General features: G+C 40.0%; 1 protein-coding gene across 2 annotated transcripts; it reads right to left on the bottom strand.

Moving 5' to 3' along the window:
- Nucleotides 1–5,164: 5,164 nt before the first annotated feature.
- LOC100601318 (protein SCO1 homolog, mitochondrial) lies at nt 5,165–22,052 on the bottom strand. Of its 2 annotated transcripts, none has more exons than XM_003274688.4 (6): nt 21,728–22,052; nt 20,225–20,315; nt 17,295–17,492; nt 16,403–16,495; nt 11,570–11,685; nt 5,165–6,070 (listed from the first exon to the last, which is right to left on the bottom strand). In XM_003274688.4, the coding sequence occupies exons 1-6, from the start codon at nt 21,998–22,000 to the stop codon at nt 5,936–5,938; spliced, it is 906 nt and encodes a 301-aa protein (XP_003274736.3). In that variant the 5' UTR covers nt 22,001–22,052; the 3' UTR covers nt 5,165–5,935. The 2 variants fall into 2 exon arrangements, with proteins under 2 accessions (XP_003274736.3, XP_030655319.1); XM_030799459.1 differs by having other exon boundaries at nt 20,225–20,318; nt 21,728–22,025.
- Between the last annotated feature and the right edge of the window lie 5 nt (nt 22,053–22,057).

Below are 22,057 nucleotides of genomic sequence, written 5' to 3'. Positions count from 1 at the left end.
TTTGGAGTTATAGGATGCAAATAGTAAAAGGCATAAATCTTAAGTTCAAAGTTTAATACGTTGTTACGTATGTAAGTCATCACCCAGATCAAGCTACTGAACATTTCAATCGCTCTGGAAGCTCTCCTGGCACCCCCTTCTGAATTACTAACCATCCCAACTCCTGCCAGAGGCTAGCACTATTCTGACTTCTATCACGATGGGTTAGTTTTCTCTGTTCTCGTAGCATCATACTTCATCCTAACACAATTATTCCTGTTTTACAAATGTAAAGAAAAAAGAAAAACATCCAACAACGAGGACAAGTGGGTTAGTCTTTCCAATCTGGTCCAATCTGAATACCACCACCCTATGTTTGAGAATGGGAAGAGAGGCTTGGCGGGGAGAGTTTTCTTTCCCTAGGGTTGTGTCTTCCTTGAACGGGGTGCAAACATGGACAAAGTCACATGTATGGCATGGAGACAACACATCTCCACAACGAACCATGTCGTAGCTCCTTGAAATCAAAGGACCAAATTATAAACGAGTTTACACTGACTGGATATTTGATGATATTAAGCAAAAACCAAACAACAAAATCCAAGAGCAAAAACAAAAACCTTTTTGCTGTGCTGATGAAACTGGTTTTCTTTCTTTCTTTTTTGTTTTTTTGAGACGGCTCTTGTTGCCCAGGCTGGAGTGCAGTGGTGTGATCTCGGCTCACTGCAACCTCCGCCTCCCAGGTTCATGAAATTCTCCTGCCTCAGCCTCCTGAGTAGCTGGGATTACAGGCGCCCGCCACCACACCCGGCTAACTTTTGTATTTTTAATAGAGACAGGTTTCTCCATGTTGGTCAGGCTGGTCTTGAACTCTCAACCTCAGGTGATCCGCTCACCTTGGCCTCCCAAAGTACTGGGATTACAGGCATGAGCCACCGTGCCCGGCCAACTGTGATTGTTTTTAGAGGACAGAGTTGGTCTCTTTCAGAGGCACATGCTAGGACTGGGCTGGGGTGGCAGTGGGTGGGGGGTGGAGACAAAATTAAATGTTGGTAATTACTGAAGTTGCTGATGGGTACATCAAGTTAATTAGTTAACTATTCTACTTTTTGAATAAGTTTCAAAATTTCCACAATAAAAAGAAAAACAGAAAACTCAAGTTTTCTTTCAGTTAAATACCCACATAAATGTTCTCATGAAATAGTACACAGAGTGAGTGACTTTAAGGCCCCTTATGAGGGGGGACATTAGCATCCTCATGTTGAAGACTGAAAGGAAATACCTCCAAGTATTATTTCTTGGTAGTGGAACAACAGTGATTTAAAATTTTCTTCCTTCAACTTTTCTGTATACCAAATTTTCTTTACTGAGGATATAGTATAATTATGGAAGAAGAGCCAACAAACTTTCAAATACATTGGAAAAGTGCATAGAAAATAATTACCCCCATAAGGTCTAAAGGTGTTATTAAGGAATATGTGGCTAAAGAGGCTATTACTTGCATCTTGCTAATGAACAGAAATAACCGTCCATTTTGTTACAGAGTAATATAACCCCGAACTGGTAAGTAAAAAGCACAAACTAGGCAGGGCACAGTGGCTCACGCCTGTAATCCAGCACTTTGGGAGGCCAAGGCAGGCGGATCACGAGGTCAGGAGATCAAGATCATCCTGGCTAACATGGTGAAATCCCATCTCTACTAAAAATACAAAAAATTAGCCGGGCATGGAAGCACACGCCTGTAGTCCCAGCTACTCAGGAGACTGAGGCTGGAGAATCGCTTGAACCTGGGAGGCGGAGGTTGCAGTGAGCTGAGATTATGCCATTACTGCATTCCAGCCTGGGTGAGAAGAGCGAGACTCCACCTCAGAAACAAACAAACAAACAACAACAACAACAAAAAAACAAAAAAAGTACAAACTAATTGGGTAAAAAATGCTCGCATGGGTGACTGCTCTTTTAAAGGTAGCTCATATACACATACACAAAGATTTAAATTGTACTAAATAGAAAACCAAGGAAGGTTTGGGAGATTATGGATGATTTGAAAATATTGTTAATTTCTTTTAAACATAAATTTAAGAACAATAAAAGCTATTTTAAAGGATTTTATGCAGACGCATTTACAATTTAAAATCATTAGCCTCCCAACTCGCATATTTTACTGGTAGTCAGTAAATCTCACCTCTTACACTGAAGATATCAGCTGCTTCACGAACAGCCAGACACATGAAGTACATTCATGCCTATTACATTGATAGGATTCTTGTAATTTTCAAATACACAAGTGGCATTTCTTAAAATATTAATTCTATTGAAGAGTCTAGTGAAAACACTGTAACCCACCCAGGTAAAGATTTGCAAGTGATATTTCACTGAAACACAGCCTTGCAGCCAGCATGGTGGCTCACGCCTGTAATCCCAGCCCTTTGGGAGGCCGAGGCGGTGGATCACCTGAGGTCGGGAGTTTGAGACCAGCCTGACCAACATAGAGAAACCCAGTCTCTACTAAAAATACAAAATTGGCCGGGCGTGGTGGCACATGCCTGTAATCCCAGCTACTTGGGAGGCTGAGGCAGGAGAATCACTTGAATCTGGGAGGTGGAGGTTGCGGTGAGCTGAGATTGCACCATTGCACTCCAGCCTGGGCAACAAGAGCGAAACTCTGTCTCAAAAAAGAAAAGAAAAGAAAAGAAAAAAAAAAGACATCCTTGCTTTTGATTTCCCAAGATTTGCAGTTGAAAAAGGTTGCCCCACTGGCATATGGCACCTCCGTTTTTGTTGCATTCACGTAGTCACCATAAGCGCATGATAGCAGCAGAACAACAGGACCTACCTAGAAATTGAGACCTGAGTTTTGCACCTTAATTCTCTGAGATTGTCCCCTTGTGCATAAACAGGAACATCTGGAAGACATCACCTCTAAGGTCCCCTTCCCCACTTCTAACATTCTGACTTCAAGCCTTTAAACTTGATGCTAGAATGAAGAATAAAAATTTTCTCCAAAAGCTGCTGTTCCCTTTTTGGATCATTGCACAAGCCTTAACCTGCGACAGCTGAGAATGAAGACTGCATTTTATCTAAGAGCAAACTTGCTGCAAAGGGATCCACACAAATGTTTTGTGGCTTAAAACAGATAATCTTTTTAAAGATTTGGCCTTTGAGATACTTAATATCTCTCTTGTTAAATGAGAATAGTCTTTTAGTAAGTTCCCTTCTTGACCAGATTCCTAGGACAGTCATTCCAAACCAACTGCTTCCGAGTTGGTTTCTATAAACTAAATCTTGCAGTTGTTTATTAAGGAACAGGCTATTGTATTAGCTTGCTAGGACTGCCTTACCAGGTTTGGTGGCTAAAACAACAGACATTTATTTCCTCACAGTTATGGAGCTTGGAAGGCAAAAATCAAGGAGACTGCAGGGTTGTTTTTTTTCTCGCATCCTCTCTTGGCCTATAAGATGGCTGTTTTCTCTCTGGCTTCTCATGGTTGTCTCACTGTGTTTCCTATTCTTTTTGAGACGGAGTCTCGCTCTGTCGCCCAGGCTGGAGTACAATGGCGCAATCTTGGCTCACTGCAACCTCTGCCTCCTGGGTTCAAGCGATTCTCCTGCCTCAGCCTCCCAAGTAGCTGAGATTACAGGTACCTGCCACCATATCTGGCTAATTTTTGTATTTTTTAGTAGAGACGGGGTTTGACCATGTTGGTCAGGCTGTCTCAAACCCCTGACCTCAGGTGATCCACCTGTCTTGGCCTCCCAAAGTGCTGGCATTACAGGAGTGAGCCACCACACCCGGCAATTTTTTTTGAGACGGAGACTCACTCTTGTCACCCAGGCTGGAGTGCAATGGCACCATCTTGGCTCACGGCAACCTCTGCCTCCCGGGTTCAAGCGATTCTCCTGCCTCAGCCTCCCAACCAACTGGGATTACAAGCAGCCGCTACCACGTCCAGCTAATTTTTGTATTTTTAGGAGACGAGGTTTCACCATGTTGGCCAGGCTGGTCTCGAACTCCTGACCTTAGGTGATCTGCCCACCTCGGCCTCCCAAAGTGCTGGGATTACAGGCGTGAGCCACTGTGCCCGGCTAATCTATTATTTTAAGAATACCAGTCATATAGAATTAGGGCCAACCTAGCAGCCTCATTTTAATTTAACTATCTCTTTAAAAGACTCTATCTCCAATTACAGCCACATTCTGAAGTACTGCGATTAGGGCTTCAATGTATAAATTTTGGGAGACATTATTCAACCTATAACTTAGCAGTTTTTTCTTTTTCACATACTTCTACTTTGATATAAATACTTAGGTTTAAGTATTGATAATTTAAAAACCAAAAGACCTCTATCATGTGTGTGTAGAAACGTATCATGTAAAAAGAATCTGTTGTCTATCTAGGCATTATATTTGTTGCATCTGAGGATTTACTGAAAAACTTTCGGAGAACTTTGCCCCTAGGGCAGCAGCTTCTGGCGGAAAAAGGCCAAACCTGGGAATCTAGGGTAGTTAAATTTAGAAACAAAAGCCAAGATTCATTCTATCACTCAATAATCATTTTCTTTAATGGCTGACATACCAAAAGAAGGGTCAAATTTATTTATTTTTAAATTTGTTTTAATTATGTATCTCTACATAGACACATATAGAGAGGGTCTCACTCTGTTGCCCAGGCTGCAATGCAGTGGCATGATTATAGCTCACTGAAGCCTTGAATTCCTGGGCTCAAGTGATCCTCCATTTCAGTCTCCTGAGTAGCTGGGACTACAGGCATGTGCCACCATGCCAAAAAAATCTTTTGTAGAGATGCGGTGGGGGAGGGGGGGGTCTCACTATGCTGCCCAGGCTTGTCTTGAACACCTAACCTCAAGCAATCCTCAGGCCCTGGCCTCCCAAAGTGTTGAGATTATAGGCATTAGTCATTGTGCCAGGCAAGCTATTTCCCCAAAAAACACTTTCTTACGGGATGGTCCCGGTCCGCCAGCATCTGAGTCACCTGGGATATGTTATGGAAGCAGGTCTCTGCATCATACTGCAGATTCAGTGAATTCAGCTCTGGGTCTGGGAACCTGCACTTCAGCAAGCGTCCCACCCACCTGCTCGGGGAGCCTGTGGGTCTCTTCCCTGAGAACTGTCTGCAGCCATCTATGCACCCATTCATCACCCATGAAAAAGATCATGCTTGTCCGAACAGCAAAACTGAGTATGTTTATTTTACACAAAGTACAATCCAGTATATGCAGAAAGGTACTCAGCATCAGTCGTGATCAATATCCTCTTATTTCCATTTGGTATGTCACTGAAAATCTGGCACACCACTTAGCTAAAAATCACATAAAAGACCCCCTAGAGAAATCAAACTGTTTTTTTTTTCCCCAAACAATAGATTTCCTCTTCATTAGTCAAATCTGATAGTGATATTCATTAATAAAGAAAACTGGTTTTCAAGCATCAACTCTGAATGGCAGAGACCCGACTGTTATTAGCCACCAAGAACTCAGAAGAGCAAAGAACTCAAGAAGAGGCAAGCAAGAGCACTATGGAAATTATATTCTTTTCCGTGAAATTTAGTCCCACAGCTATTTGATCAAGGGTCCAAGACAACGGAGTGGCAGCAAAGCTGCTGGGAGGGCCTGTTCACAGGCAGAAATGCACTGGCTGTGCCTCGCCCCACCGTGTCCTTCCGCAGGTGGGTTCTTCACTGGCTTCACTTTAACTTGGTCCTCTGGTCTCCCCACAGCTTCCTGGGAGACTTTGGGTTGTAATCTTTACAGTTCCAAGAATCAATTTTGGTTGAACGCAAGGGTAACATCCCCATCCAAAACAGAAATGTTCTCATGGTATGAAGGCTATTCTGTACATTGCATATATATATGTTTATATTTATATAGGCTCCTATGTGAGACAAAGTTTCCTTCCTCTTAGCAAGAGAATACTGCACCCAGCAACACTGCTTTGGCTAGCTCTTTTTCCTGTATGGCCTCATGTGTGCGGCAATTGAAGCAGCTATTTCTCCCTTCCTCTTGTTCTGGCCATAATAATCTAGAAACTCACCATCTGGTCCAATCAAGTACATTATTATTGTGTGATCCACCTGCAGAGAAAAGGGGCGAGAGTGTGACAAAGATTACCAAAATAAGCTGCTTATTTCACTGAATGTATGCTGCAAGATAAGAGAACTTTACATTAATGCCTAAATAACCTTTGTAGCATCTACTATTTATGGAACAGGCTTAAACCTATTATAGCAAATTCCTAACAAAAATTGTCTAAAATCTTTTGTGTCCTAAACATCTGTACTGGTTATTGCTTGTCACATCAGCTAGAACCTGAAATTCTTTTGGTTTAATCCCTAACATATTTACCCACACACTCTCTGAGAAAAGAATTCACCTTCTAAGAAATAGCTGCTGCAGGCTTTCAAAAAGCAGTCAACGTTTGTGGAATAGCAATGCTTGTTGAAAAATACCTTCGTTTTTGAGTAAGATATCTCCTCAGACCCTAAACATGTTACAAAGAGACATCACATGGAATTCAGTGTTGGTGAAAAACTGCTTTCTTTAGTAAGTTCTTGGGTTTATTCCTTTATGTTTTAGAAAGAACTGGTTGTCATTCATTACTGCCAAAATTCTGCTTACCATGCTTTATGAGAAGAAATCAGAAAACTAATCACTAGTTTAAATAATCTGTAAATTTGAACAATATTTAGTTTTAGTATTAGTAATTCAAACAGAAACAGGAAAAGAAACATTTTTCTCCCCAAGGAAATTTTTGTCTCCTCCACTGAATAATCCTATCTGAAACCAATCCATCACCTGGAAAGCAAATCCTCAGGAGCCATAAATGCTGCCCTCCCCACTGCCCCCCAACTCACGGAGTCATCTTAAAAATCACCTGGAAAGCAAATCCTCAGGAGCATAAAGGCTGCCCGCCCCCAACCACAGAGTCATCGTAAACTCAGCATCCATTTTCCCAGCAAAATCCTAAAGTGGTCCCAGCTCTAACTTTAACTCAGTCATCAGTTTTTTTAGTTAGACACTTCCATAAAATCCAATTTTAAGTGAGATTTGGCACTCAGAGTCCTTGGAATTTATTGCAGGCTTGACTGCTATTTGGCAAGACAAAGAAAGACAGGAATGTGACTACAAATACCAAACTGGAGACACCTCCCAAACATACCCCAGCACGCATTATATGTCTGTGAGGGCATTAATTTTTATACACACATTCTTAAGATTAAGATAGCAAATGGAAAGAGCACTTGCCTACCCACACAAGGGAAGAATGTACACCAAAAGACCACCAACAATTGGATTCCAAGTGCTGTGGGATAGTTCACTGTAGGAGCAAGACGGGGGGCTATGTTTCCCCACACATTTGATACAGAAATCAGAATTAAGTCTCCAGTTCTCTCTTCAAGCCTTACTCTGTAGCTTACATCACTCTTTCTCCCTATTTCTTCCTTTTCTCTATTCTCTGTTAAAAAAACAAATTACAGTATGTGGGACTTATTTTCTGAGTGTTCTTAATATAAATTACCTTGTAGTACACAACAAAAATATTGTTTTATCTGTATCTGCCGAACTTGTCAGAGGTCACTCCTCAATATTCCTTTGGGTTGTGACAGAGCAAACTGACATTTATTCTAATATAGAGGTCTTCCAAGTTCTAGTACTTCCTTTATAGAAAAAGGACACTAGCATTAACTGACAAATTCTTTCCCATGTCATCTTAAGCCATGAAACAGGTATTCCCCTCCTCTACAAATGATATCACAGGCTGCAGAGAGTAAATTATATAATTGGTAAGTGGCAGGCCTAACTTTAAAACCTAGCATCTGTCCAGCTTCAAAGTCCAAAAACTTTTATCACCATGTTGCCTCTAGCTCCAGTTCTACTGGAGAGCAGCAACTCAGTTTTTTTTTAGTGTGCAAGTTACATTTTAGTGTGAGTTATTTTTTTTGAAAAGGTAATATATGCACGTAGAAAAGGAATATCCAGTAAATTTATACAATGAAAATGTCCCTCCCCCTCTTCACACCCAGAGTGCCCCAGTTTCCCTTACAGGGAACCAATGCCACCAGTTCCTTCTGTATCCTTCCAGAGAAATTCTCTGCATCTACTACGTGTATATATCCACTACCACTTATTTTTTTTATACACAAGTAACAATATATTATACAGTACTTGCTTTCTCATTTAACAATATATTGGACATTGTTCTACATTAGATTATACACAGTAGTTAAAAAATGGTTACTGGATTTTCAGTCTTTTCGCTTTACAAACAATGCCATAGGGTATATTTGTAGGATAAAGTCCAAAAAGTAGAATCTCTGGCCTAAAATGTTTATCACTTTAAATGTGAGAGATACTGTTAAACTGCTCTCTGAAGACGGTGTATGAGTTTAATTCCCATCAACAATGCATGAGATTGCCTGCTGTTCCAATTTTGACAATATATTTTCAAATTTTCTGACCACTGCTGAGCTAATAGAAAAATGTTACCTCATTATACAATTCACATTTCTTTTATTATGAAACTGAACATTTAGGTTTGAAAGCTATTTGTATTCTTTTTTCAAAATTATTTTCTAACTAATACCTATATAATAATATAATATTATATATATAAAATACAATAATGTGCAGATCCAGCTTTCTATGGAATCCCAAATATTTGGTATACCCAGTTCGATCAGTCTGAAGAGTCCACTCAAAAGCCAGAAGCTTACCTTTTGTTGCTGTTGTTTGAGATTAAGAAAACTTCATTCCATTACCTCTCAACGTTAACCTTAAAGGTACCCCCTTACTTCCCGCAGGTCCTTAAATGTTAACAAAAGTTTCCCAAACCATCCTATGGATGAAAATCTGTGACCTCAAGTCATACTAATGAAAAACCTAAGAAGCTGGAGAGTGTCTCCCCCTATTGGATGATTTAGCAAATGTACAACAATGAATTCCTCATTGAATCTCATCAAAAGTCAAATTCTTATGGCAGTAGGCCAGTATTTCTCAAAATGGGGCCAAAGATACATTCTACAAGGTCCAAGAAGTCTCCATAAAACTTACATATTTTCATTTTCATTTGTAATTTAAAAAATTAATATCCATATTCTGTTGTGAGTATAAATTTCAGTGCCCAGGCTTGTTTGCTCTGTGATCTCACTGGCACCTAGCTGTCCACTGCTGTTACAGGCAGACATGAATATGATACATTCTTGCCAAATCAACACTAACCAGGCAAGGCAGGCTACACAATTAAAGGTTTCAAAGTATTTTAAATAGAAAACGCAGAAGGGCAGTTGAGTAGAGTTGGGTATGTGAAAGCAGTCTGACCAAAACCCCCTTCTTGCCGTGAGCAGCACTTTGGTTTCAGCAAAATCTCTTGTCAATGTAACTGAATGTTTTCGATTTAAGTTTTGCAGGCTGTTTGGGTTCATTTGTACAACTGCTTTCTGATTTACGACTTTCTGACTCTGAGTTATGAGTTCTAAGCATAAGACTATGGAGTGTTACCTAGTTTAGGACTGTATACATTTAAACAATTTAATATAACTCATTTAATGCTGGAAATCAGACTGATGAGCTCATCTATTCCTGCTGTCATCATCAGATAAACTCAAAACCAGTTAATACAACTCTCTATAAAGAAAGAAGTCCGGAAAGTCCTTTTCCTATGGTTTCCTCTTTTGGCCACTGTGGCTCTCTGCTCTTCTCTCATTCTGCTAGAGCAGCAAGAGGAAAACAGAGGAGGGTCCCTCTACTTTCCTTACAATTAAGGCTTAAGGAAAAATGCTCATTTTTCTCATCTTTTACTCCAAGGAATCCAAGTTTCCCTAATTCTACGAGGCAGCACACCTGGAAGACAAGATTACTGTGTAGGGTTAATTAAGGCAAACAGGCCAGAAGCTTGCTTTTAATTTAGGCTGTAGGCTCCAGAGGCACACGTGTTCCAGGTTCAAAGGGACAGAGAAACCATAGTTGGCTGTCCAGACAAAGCACTGCAGTGAGACATCCCATCCCCTCTGCACCTCAACTCCTGGGATGGGCCACGGGGAGCTGCTGGATCAGTGACCCAGGGTCTTGGCTATCTTCCTTTCTACAAAGACAGCTTCACAGCTAGAAAGGCTCTTACGATTACTTTGCCCAAACAATATTATAGAAAAAACAGAGTATGACAACTAAGAAAAAAACTGAAATAATGCTAAAATACAATGCTGACTCTTCATGTGATAGGAGAAAAATGTCCAAATTGAGAAGAAAATTGGTGGAGAGTGGTGGTGCTAATGCCCTTTTTTGGTGCTTCGCTGTGAAACCACTGACAACAAAACAAAAACAGTAACTTGGGCATGACCCTAAGGCTTCTGGGGCAGTGCTGATGAATATGAAGATACTTAATGTAAGAGCTACACAAGTACAACAGAAATTCTGTTCCTTATCATTAAAAAGCACATATTTAACACCTAACTGTCCAAGGCATATAGTCAATGGGCAAATAAATCTTTTATCTTTTGCTTTTCAGAATTCTCATTCAACCTAAAAATGCAGTTCTCCATGGCCTAAAACTGGTTCTCCAAAAGAGCAATTTCTGATACCTCGATACTGGGGACACAGTGAGAACCAATACAATCTCTTTAAAATAAGTGTTGTTCCAAATGACGGCTTCTCTTTATTTCCAACATGGCACGCAAGTATCTGGTTTTAAATTGCCCTAAAATCCTGTATGCCACTATAAGAGAAAAACAGGCAATTGAATTATGAGAACATTGAATATAAATCAAACAATCATCTTTTAAAAAACATGCTTCTGGCCGGGCGCAGTGGCTCAGGCCTGTAATCCCAGCACTTTGGGAGGCTGAGGTGGGCAGGGCAGACCACCTGAGGTCAGGAATTCGAGACCTTCTGGCCTCACCTGGCAAACATGGCAAAACTCCTTCTCTACTAAAAATACAAAAACTAGCCGGGCGTGGGGGCGCATGCCTGTAATCCTAGCTACGCGAGAGGCTGAGGGAGAAGAATTGCTTGAATCCAGGAGGTGGAGGTTGAAGTGAGCCGAGATGGCACCACTGCACTCCAGCCTGGGTGACAGAGTGAGACTCTGTCTCAAAAATAAATAGAAAGTAAAAAACATGCTTCTATTATCCTTTCAAATACTCAAAATTCCTAAGGAGGCTGGGTGCGGTGGCTTACACCTGTAATCCCAGCACTTTGGGAGGCCGAGGCGGGTAACGTCAGGAGTTCGAGACCAGCCTGGCCAACATGGTGAAACCCCGTCTCTACCAAAAAATATAAAAAAGTAGCCAGGTGTGGTGGCACACACCTGTAATCCCAGCTACTTGGGAGGCTGAGGTAGGAGAATTGCTTGAATCCGGGAGGCAGAGGTTGCAGTGAGCCAAGACTGTGCCACTGCACTCCAGCCTGGACAACAGAGTGAGACTCCGTCTCAAAAAAAAAAAAAAAAAAAATTCCTAAGGACTTTGCAATAATCTTAGGGTTTCTCTCTTCTCAGAAGCCAGTCAGTCATTGAAAGCCTTATGACTATTTGGGATCTGGGAGCTGGTCCATGGGTTAAAACTGGAGCATTTACTCACTATGTAGTCTTCATCTTCGTCCTTGGGGCCAGGGCTGTAATACACTCTGTATGCTCTGGCCACTTCATCGACCTCTTCTCTCGTGCCAGTCAAGCCAACCAGTTTGGGAGAAAATTCTAAATAAAAAAATGAGAGAGACAGTGAAAAATGAGAAGCTAGTAAAACAACCATCTCTACTTAAAAAAATGTATCAGTTGTAAAGCAGCTCTACTGCCAATTTCTTCCTGAGTCTCCAAACATTTCTTCACGATTCAAAGGAAAAGGAGAAGAAATTCACAAAGAACAAATGAAAATTCTCCTTTGTAATATATAAGTCAAATCCTTTTATGACTATCTAGTAAAGACCTGGAGGGAATATTTTCTAATCACTTAAATCACATTTTAAATTGATTTTTAAAAAGTAGTCACATGTAGTTCTGAGATACACTAAAGCTTAAAAATATTATCATAAATTAAATACTATAACTTTTCATGGCATCATATGAGGAAAAAAATTTGTTTCACAACTAAGTTCATACCAGGTCAAAATACCTGTATCTTATTTTCCTGCAAATAATTTCAACACTGGTATCAAGTTCTACTCTTTACTTCTGATAAAAAAAACTGGTCAATTAATTAATACTAGTCATCTCCAAATCGCAATCATAACAAAGTTCTGAAATAAGGGCAAATCATTCACAGCGTGTATCTGCTATTAAGTTTTTGGAATTTATGTAAGTGAACTGGTAGAGGTCACTTAAAACAACTGGATTCATCAAACTACTGAAATGACAGCCCAACATTTAATAGCAGTTCCTTTTTCTAAAGGTACAGAAGCCAATTTTTGTTCCTTGGATGAACTCATCATTCTAAATGAGAAATTGTTCAGATTCTGAAGAGACAGGCTTTTTTTTTTCCACTCTGAGCAAATAAAGAGAAAGGTGAATGAAGCCTTAGTCAGCTGCACAAACTTTTTTAAAAACTAAATTGCTGAAACTGCATTTTTTTCTAAATGCCAAGTCAAAGTTTTAAAAATCTCCCCAAAATGCAACTAGTAATGACTACATCATCAATCGCTATGTTCTGTTGAAAATTACCATAAAGTTTGGTGTTTTGGTTAGGTACAGCAACTCAAATGTCTACTCATTTGGGGATATTATGGTTTGGTTAGTAATATGTGATTTTTGCCAATATAACACATGTTTAAATTGAAGACTGTGCATAACTCAGTGAGTTCATAAATATCTGGTTTTTATTGCTTCATGAAATGACTATACTATTGCCCAAATTTCTGATAAACCTATAAACTGTAGATATAAATTATGCTTAAGTATACGTAATAAAAACTCTAAACTTCAAGAAGAAAACATAAACCTTTGTAACCTTAGGTTAGGCAAAGATTTCTTACATACCAAACCAAAATCACTATATTAAAAGGACAAACTGATAAATTTGGACTTCATTAAAACTGAAAACTGCTGCTGTTTGAAAGGCACTGTTAAGACACTGAAATGACATGCCACAGACTGGCAGAAAATATTTGCAAATCACATATCTAACTTGTATCCAGAATATAAATAATACCTATACACATAATGTGAAAACAAAGAACTCCATAAAAAGCAGTCAAAAGATATGAACAGACACTTCACTAAAGGTAATACAGATGGCAAATAAGAGCATAAAAAGAAGCTTAACAGTCATTAAGAAAATGTATGCTAAAACCACAATGAGATATCACTAAGCACCTACTAGAGTGGCTAAAATTAAAAAGACTGGCCACACCAAGAGTGGTGACGCTGTGGAGGAGCTGGGACTCTCATATACTGCTGGCAGGAATGCAGAAATACACCATTTTGGAAAACAGGTTCTCAGTGTCTTAGAAAGTTAAAATACACCTACCATATGATCCAACCATTCCTATACTATTTACTCAAAAGAAGTGAAAGCATGTGTCCACACAAAAACACGTACATAAATGTTCTTAGCAGCTTTATTTGTAACAGCCAATAAATGCAAAAAAACTCAAATATCCACCGGTGAACTATTAGTCAGCAACAAAAAGGAATGAACTATGATACACAGAAAGTGCAGACTAATCTTTATCAATAGAAAGCAGTTCTGCAGACAGGAGATTGGGGAGGGAAAAAGGGAGGGGTTAACAAGGGCAAAGGAAAACTTTTGAGGGTAACAAAAATTTCTTGACTGTGGGATGGTTTCAGTTACAAAAGGCAACAAATTATATACTTCAAATATCTATACTTTATTGCATGTCAATTATACCTTAATAAATGTGTTAAAAGTAATTATACATACAGCAGATCCTTCATAAAACATATTTTAAATAACCTCAAAGTTTAGAAGATATGTATTTGAATGTGTCATATAATAAACATAAATATAAAACTATTCTTTAGTGCTTTTAACCAGTTATTAAATCAATGTTAACATAATTCAAATTCAGATTCCTGATTTTTAAGCACATATGCTGAAGAAACTTGAGTCTAGAGAAATTAAACTTGCCCACTCTCACAGCTGAATTAGAACCTAAGCATCCACTCTCAATTCTACTATAATCTGTAGTCTATAAAAGTGCCTAACAGCTTTTAACCAGCATACAGAGATGTTTGATTGAAATTCCTCCATTGAAAGTAATGCCTTCCTTAGAAGCAGAAAAAACAATCCTAAAATTCCTATGAAACCACAATAGACCCCTAATAGCCAAGGCAATCTTAAGCAAAAAGAACAAAGCTGGTAGGATCACACTACCTGACTTCAAAACATAGTACAAAGCCATAGTAACCAAAACAGCATGGTACTGGCATAAAAACAGACACACAGATCAATGGAACAGAATAGAGGACCGAGAAATTAAGCCAACTGATTTCTGACAAAGACACCAAAAACATACACTGGGAAAGGACAGTCTCTTCAAGAAACAGTGCTGGGAAAACAGGATATCCCAATGCAGTAGAATGAAACTAGATCCCTATCTTTATCATATACAAAAATCAAATATAAAGGTAGGAAAGACAAATGGAAGACCTGTAACTATAAAATTAGTAGAAGAAAACATAAGGGAAACACTTCAGGACATTAGCCTGGGAAAAAATTTTATAGATAAGGCCTCAAGAGCACAGGCAACAAAAGCAAAAATAGGCAAATGGGGTTATATCAAAATAAAAAGCTTCTGCACGGCAAAGGAAACAATAAACAGAATGAAGAGACAATCTGAAGAATGGGAGAAAATATGTGCAAACTGTTTATCTGACTAGGGAGTAATATCCAGAATGTACAAGGAACTCAACCATCTCAACAGCAAAAAGACAAACAACATTTTTAAAAAGGGCAAATGATCTAGACATTTCTCAAAAGAAGGCATACAAATGGCCAACAAGTATATGAAAAAATGCTCAACATCACTAATCACCAGAGAAATGCACATCAAAACCACAATTAGGTATCTCATCCCAATTTGAATGACTATCACCAAAAATACAAAAAAATAAATGCTGACAATGATTCAGAACAAAGATACCTCATACACACTGCTGATGGAAATGTAAATTAGTATAACCATTGTGGATAGCAGTATGGAGGTTCCTCAAAAAACTAAAAACAGAACTGCAATACAATGCAGGAATCTCACTACTGGGCATATATCCAAAGGAGACGAAAACAGTATATTGAAGAGACGTCTGCATTCCCATGTTTACTACAGCACTAATCACAATAGCCAAGATATGAAATCCAACAGTACTCATCAACAGGTGACTGGATAAAGAAAATGCAGTATACATACGTCATGGAATACTACCCAGCCATATAAAAGAATGAAATCCTGTCATTTGTGGCAATGGAGATGAGCCTGGAGGATACTATTAATATGTTAAATGAAAAAGGTCAGGCACAGAAAGATAAATACTGCATATTCATATTCATAGGTAGAAGCTAAAAAAATTGATCTCATAGAAGTAGAGAGAAGAACTGTGGATACTAGAGGCTGGAAAGGGTAGGGGAGGATAGGAACTCTGTACCCCATAAATACGTACATCTGTTATGTGTCAATTAAACAACAGTTATGTGTTTGTCATAGTAAATGTTTTATTTATTTTTAAGATGGAGTCTAGCTCTGCTGCCTAGGCTTAAGTTCAGTGGCATGATGTCAGCTCACTGCTACCTACACCTCCCGGGTTCACACGATTCTCCTGCCTCGGCCTCCCGAATATTTGGGATTACAGGTGCGTACCACCACACCTGGCTAATTTTTGTATTTTTAGTAGAGATGGGGTTTCACCATGTTGGCCAGGCTGGTCTCAAACTCCTGACCTCAGGTGATCCGCCCACCTTGGTCTCCCAAAGTGGTGGGATTACAGGCCCACCGTGCCCGGCCTGTCACAGTAAATGTTTTAAATTTATAAAACATGTGCTGAGTTCAAAATATGTTTTTATTTAATTATTCATCTTTAATCTCCCAATGAACATACTTCCAGAATATATGTTTGTTCTAATTTTACAAAGGAGAGAATGAGTTATAGCACTGGAATTAGAAGCAATGTGTCCTTACTCTCAATTCAAGGCTCGATTAACTTAGTTGATACATGAAGGCCAAGTTCAAATCCTTTCTCTGTGACAAAATATAAAGAGCACTGCATCAGGAATTGAGAAACCCATTTCTTACTTATGCGCTGACTATCCACAATAACAATTCCTAGCTTCACCTTTTTATTCACCCATAAAATTGGTGATAATACCATCTGTCCTATTTCACAAGGCACTGTAAGGTTCAAATGAACTGATATTTCAAAAACTTTAAAGCTAACTAAATGTAAAGTATTATTAAAAAAAACGTACCTTTCACGTAATTTGCGATGGCTTCTTTTGTGTCCCTCTCTGGGTCAATGCTGATGAAAAGTGGAGTTAGATCTGGCAGAGTTGTAATGCTATCTGAAAGAGAGTTCCAATTAGTCCGTATTCACACCCTAAGGGAAAAGACAAAGAAAACCAGCAATAACAGGAGAGTATAGGACGTGCTGGACAGCTAGGTGTTTTGGAAACAGATGGACATCTTAACATTCAGGTGAAGAGGAAGAGGACAGGGAAGGGGATGGGGATGGGATGGCCTTTAGGAAGAGGAGACCCATATACAGTAGTATTATCTGTGGTGGATAATACAAGGTTACATATCCTATCAAATGCCTGCACCAGCGCATAAATGTTCTTCCCCTGGATAATGTCATGTGGCTATCTTATCTCTTAACCCACTCCAGTATCTGTAGTTTTTTTCACTCCCACCATATCTCAAGGGTAAGAAGGTAAATTGTTAATAAGAACTGAATATCCTGAAATAATTCACTGTATGGAGGAGGCACCCTTCCTTCTTACTGGTACTAGTAAAATGCCACAGACTGCAGGCCATTGCAAATATTTCCTAATTTAATTGTCACAATCGGTGAGGAAGAGGCAATGGCGGCATCAGTGATGCAAAGGAAGGGACACAATAACAGAGTTAAGGGAGACCACACTGACATTTTTAAGTGACCTAATATTTAACATCAAAACAAGCTTCCTTCAGTGGAGAATAAGGTCACAAGATTCAAAGCAACAAACAAGCCAAATGCTGAGATTTTATGTTCTTACAAATCACATAATTGCAAAACCCCACCTAACAATAATACAAGGCTGTGAAAAACCTGGTAACATTAAGTAAACATATACTTTGTGTAGTTAGTGATGGCTTTCTTACCTATTTCATCCACGACTTGAATCATCTTTTCTAGTTCTTCTGGACAGACATCAGGGCAATGAGTAAAGCCAAAATAAATCAATAACCACTGACCCAAGTAGTCCTTGTCAGTTTTACGCTCCCCAGTATGAGTTGTGAGGGAAAATGGTCCCCCAAGTAAAGGCTTGCCGATGTGTCGCTGCCGTTCCTTCTCTAACTCTTAAGGAGACACAAACATACACGCCAAAAATGAGTCAATTTACCCAGAGGTGCTCAAATACCTGACATACGGCCAGTACTATGCTACTCATGGTGGGGGCACAAAATGTGTAAAAAACAGTTTCAGTTTTCAAGAAGCTAAAAAAATCTTTTCAGAAAAATAGGCACAAAACATTAAAACAAAATCAAATGAAATGCTACGGTATGTTGTAAAAAAGGAAAAAATATTTCTTCTTTTTCAGGAACAATTCAGTCCTAAGCCATTAGGTGTGTCCATGCTGAGGGAAGGGAGGGGCCACAGTGGCCTAGAGCTGAATGTCTGAACAAGTGGGGTGCGGTGGGTGGCCTGGCATAGGGAGTCTGATCCTGAGGGTGCTGAGGAGGGCAGCTGCGTGGGGAGGTGATAGTGGTGATGGGACCTTAGTTACACACAGGAAATTGATGAAATAAATGAATATATTAAAGACAAGAGAGTTACAATTGGAAACGGAGTCAACTATGGAGAGACAGAGAGCTAGGCTGAACCCTGTAGTACTGGAAATACACTGGAGGTACTAGTGTGAACTTCTATCTATATAGATATAAAATAAATATAGATGTACATAAATACATCTATTTTCTTCTCACCACGTCCACTGAGAGGCCCAGGGAGCAGACACACTCCAGGAACCATGAGCCCAGAACCTGACTTCTAAATATCATTCTTCACTAAAAGGAAACAGCTTTTTGGAGAAATGGCTGATATCAAGGTTGCGGCAAAGAAAGTGTAAAATGAGGCTGGAATTTCTTGTTGTGGCAGAAGGAAAGCAGAACTCAGAGAATATGGGAGACGTGTCAAAGACACAGAAGCCTGCTCCAAGGGGGCTCCCGCTGATCAATATGGGACAACTTGGGCATCAAAATAAAGAGAATATGGATTAAAACTGAATGAATATATAGCAAACAAGTCCACAGATATAAATGAATACATTGATAGTGTGATGGGGAACAGAATATGTAAGTATACGTATGTCAATACAAATCACGAAAGACCATTACATGAGTAACTTTTCAGTAGAAAACCTGTTAGACACACATTAATCAAGAGATCAAACTGGACATTATCAGTAATGCGACAACTGGTACTATGTGGTATCTGACCAGATGCAAGGAGAATACAGCATCACTTTTGTGATATTCCTGCCAAAGGTACACAACCCGAATGACCTGAATGAGGAAACATCAGACAAATCCAAGCTAAGGGGCATTCTACAAAATAACTCTCCTGTAACTGTCAAAGCTGTCAAGGGCATGGGAGTCAGTCAAAGCTTAGGAAATTGTTTCAGATGAAGGAGGCTAAGGTGAACAATTAGGTACAAGGTGGTGTGGTTCTGAAACAGATCCTTTTGCTATGAAAGACATCAAGTAGCAAAACTTGGAAGACTGAACTGTAATCCAGCCTGGGCAACAGGAGCGAAACTCTGTCTCAAAAAACAAATAAACAAAACCCTGAAGATTGTGTGAAGACTGAACAGTAGGAAAATTATCAGTGTTAATTTTCTAATTTTGATGGTTGTATTGTGGTTATGTTGGAGAAGGTCCTTGTTCGTAGGAAATACACCAAAAAGTGTTTGGAGCTAATGAGGCAACAAGTCAGCAAATAAATACTCTCAAATTATTTAGGAAGACTTTCAGATTATTTCATAATACACTTTTTAAATAAAACAAATGTTAGAATTGCACTTGAAATTCCAAACTAAAGTCAGAAAAAGCTTCCATATTCTAGAATTTTCCCGCCACAACTTTCCTAGCTTTTGTTTCCTTGTGAAACTAAAGGAATTTACTGCTTATTAGACTATGAAAGTCTTACCAATACCACTTATTATGCCAAAGAGTCTCTCATATATACATATGTCAGTACAAAACTTACACTGCTAAGTTCCTAAAGCCTATGAATTCCCAGATTTAATCATTAACCTTTGTATATAATGTTAGCAAAAGAGCCTCCAAAGAACGGAAAGATTTAAGCAATACTTAAAACTTCTAGGATATTCACTAAAATATAAAGTTCTTATAAACAATTTCTAAATATTTCAAGATGCTAATCCAGAGCAGTTCCTGGCATTTCCTGACCAGGCTCTTTTCACCTCCCCCTCATCCACAGAGAGCATGCAATATCTACTTGCACTATGCTCCTTGCCTGATCTCTAGGAAGCCTTCTCAAATCTCAAGGCTGGGCCTTGCTTTTGATCTCAGAACATGGTAAGCTTCCTTCTGGCCTGGAAGAATCGCATCTAGTAAAATCCTTTACTTCAGTGTCTGTTTCCCTGCCGTGTGCACCTCAAAGGCTGGACTGCATCTTAGTCATCTTAGTACCCTCCAGATTTCATCTTGCCCAGTCAAATCTATCCACAGTATATCTTTTAACATTGTTATGCAGTGGTATCCTAGCTTGGATCCTGGAACAGATGAAAGACATTGATAGAAAAACAAGTGAAATCCAAATATAATCTGTAATTTAATAGTTGTGTGCCATTTTAAATTTCTTAGTTATGAAAAATGTGCCATGGTTATACAAGATGTTAATATTAGGGGAAGCTGGGTGAAAGGTATATAGAACTTATGCTATCTTTGCAATTTTTTTGGTAAATCTAAAGTGGTTTCAAAACAAAAAGCTAAAAAACAACAAAACAGGTGCTAGTCCACAGCCAGGAAGAACTTTATACGGGGCTGAGCAGATGATATCTACTTACTCTCTGCCTTTTCTTTCTTGATGTGCTTCATTCCGGCCAGTAAAGCTCCTCCAATAGCAAATGTGATTGCTAAAGACTTCCAGGAAACAGGCTACTGGGGCAGGGATTTCAAACATAAAAATTCTAGTAAGATGCAAACATTTAACCATATAAACTTATGACAGTAGTTTTTAATATACATACACACAGGCCATGACGTTGTTAAATATGCAAAATGTTTCAGGGATGAGAAAATGCTCAAAGTTTCTGTGGATGCAGTTAGGTCTGGGAACAAAGGCATTCATCTCCAGGGGAAAGTTCCCTAAGTCAGTTTTCTTCATTTAAATGAAAAAAAAAAAAAAAAAAAAAAAAAAAAAAACAAAACAAAAAAAAACCTCAAGCACCATGATTGTTACAGTATGACCCTGGCTCCAGTCGTGACTTAAAAACCAATTATGGCCCGGCGCGGTGGGTCACGCCTGTAATCCCAGCACTTTGGGAGGCCGAAGCAGGTGGATCACCTGAGGTCGGGAGTTAGAGACCATCCTGGCCAACATGGTGAAACCCCATCTCCACTAAAAATACAAAAATTAGCCGGGCGTGGTAGCGGGCCCCTCTAAATCCAGCTACACCGGAGGCTGAGGCAGGAGAATCGCTTGCACCCGGGAGGCGGAGGTTGCAGTGGGCCGAGATCGGGCCACCGCACTCCAGCCTGGGCAAAAGAGCAAAACTCTGTCTCAAAACAAAACAAAAACCAAAAATCCAAACACACACACAAAAAAGCAATTATCTGCTTATGCTGATACTGAGACAAACAGACCAAACGAAATTTGGGAGGTTAACCTAACTCTGGCTTCCAGAAGTAACAAAGCCAAAGCAGAGAGGCATCTAAAAGTGGAGCTTCCTGCAAACTACACCCATTATTTCTTTGTACCCTTATTCAACTCCGCAAATGAAGATGATGTTGGCCAACTAGGCCTAACTCATTAACCTTCCCGTAGCTCCGAAAACCCACTTCTCTTACCACAGGGTAGTGGCTCTCAAGCTATTTCTGGGTCAGAACTAGAACTTGAGAGAACCCCAAGAAAAAGGCATATCCACACATAACTAAGTTCCACTTTTTCTTTCAATTTCAACGTATACATGGAACTCTGCATGGGGCTCAAGTGACAAATTATAGAAGTCCTCTGACTTCTCAATCACAGTAAACTTTAGGTTCACACCCTTAAGAAAACCTGAAACTTAATTTTTTTTTTTTTGGTGGAAACGCTAACATAAAATCCAAGTCGGGGCATCCAGCCACGTGGAGAGGGTGTAAGGTCTCAAGTTCTCTGTGGAGAACTGGGACTACCCGCAAGGCACGGGAAATGCAGGATGAAATTCCATGAGCAGGTAAGGCGCGCAAGCTGAGGACAACTTTAGGGGAGGCGGAGTAGTGTCTGAGGTTACGACCAAGTGGGATGTGGCCGCTGGGCTGGCCGACAGCCGCGACGAGCACCAGAAGGGTTCCAGGTGTGGACTCACCCCGGGCTTCGAGGGGCGCGTGGAGTCTCTGGGGCCCTTCTGCGACCACGGGGGTGGCGGCCTCGCCGTGCTGAGGGGCCGGGTTCCCAGACAGTAGCCAGGGCGCCCCGAGGCACGCCACGCCTCCGCTTGCCGCGCGCAGAACTGCCTCAGCAAGACTCTCGCAGTCCGCTCGGCTGGGCCCCAAAGCTCGAGTCCGCGAGGCAAGAAGCGCCAAAGTTGGCCACCCAGAGGCCGCATAACTCGTCCGGGTACTAGGACCAGCATCGCCATGAACCTCGGATACCGGGTCTCCTTTGACCCTCCCCGCGATTTCCGGTAGTTCCGCTT

This window comes from Nomascus leucogenys, chromosome 19 (genome assembly GCF_006542625.1).
Source record: "Nomascus leucogenys isolate Asia chromosome 19, Asia_NLE_v1, whole genome shotgun sequence".
Classification (NCBI taxonomy): domain Eukaryota; kingdom Metazoa; phylum Chordata; class Mammalia; order Primates; family Hylobatidae; genus Nomascus; species Nomascus leucogenys.
The sequence above is the reverse complement of the archived record's forward strand: the minus strand, read 5'-3'. Positions and strand labels throughout refer to the sequence as shown.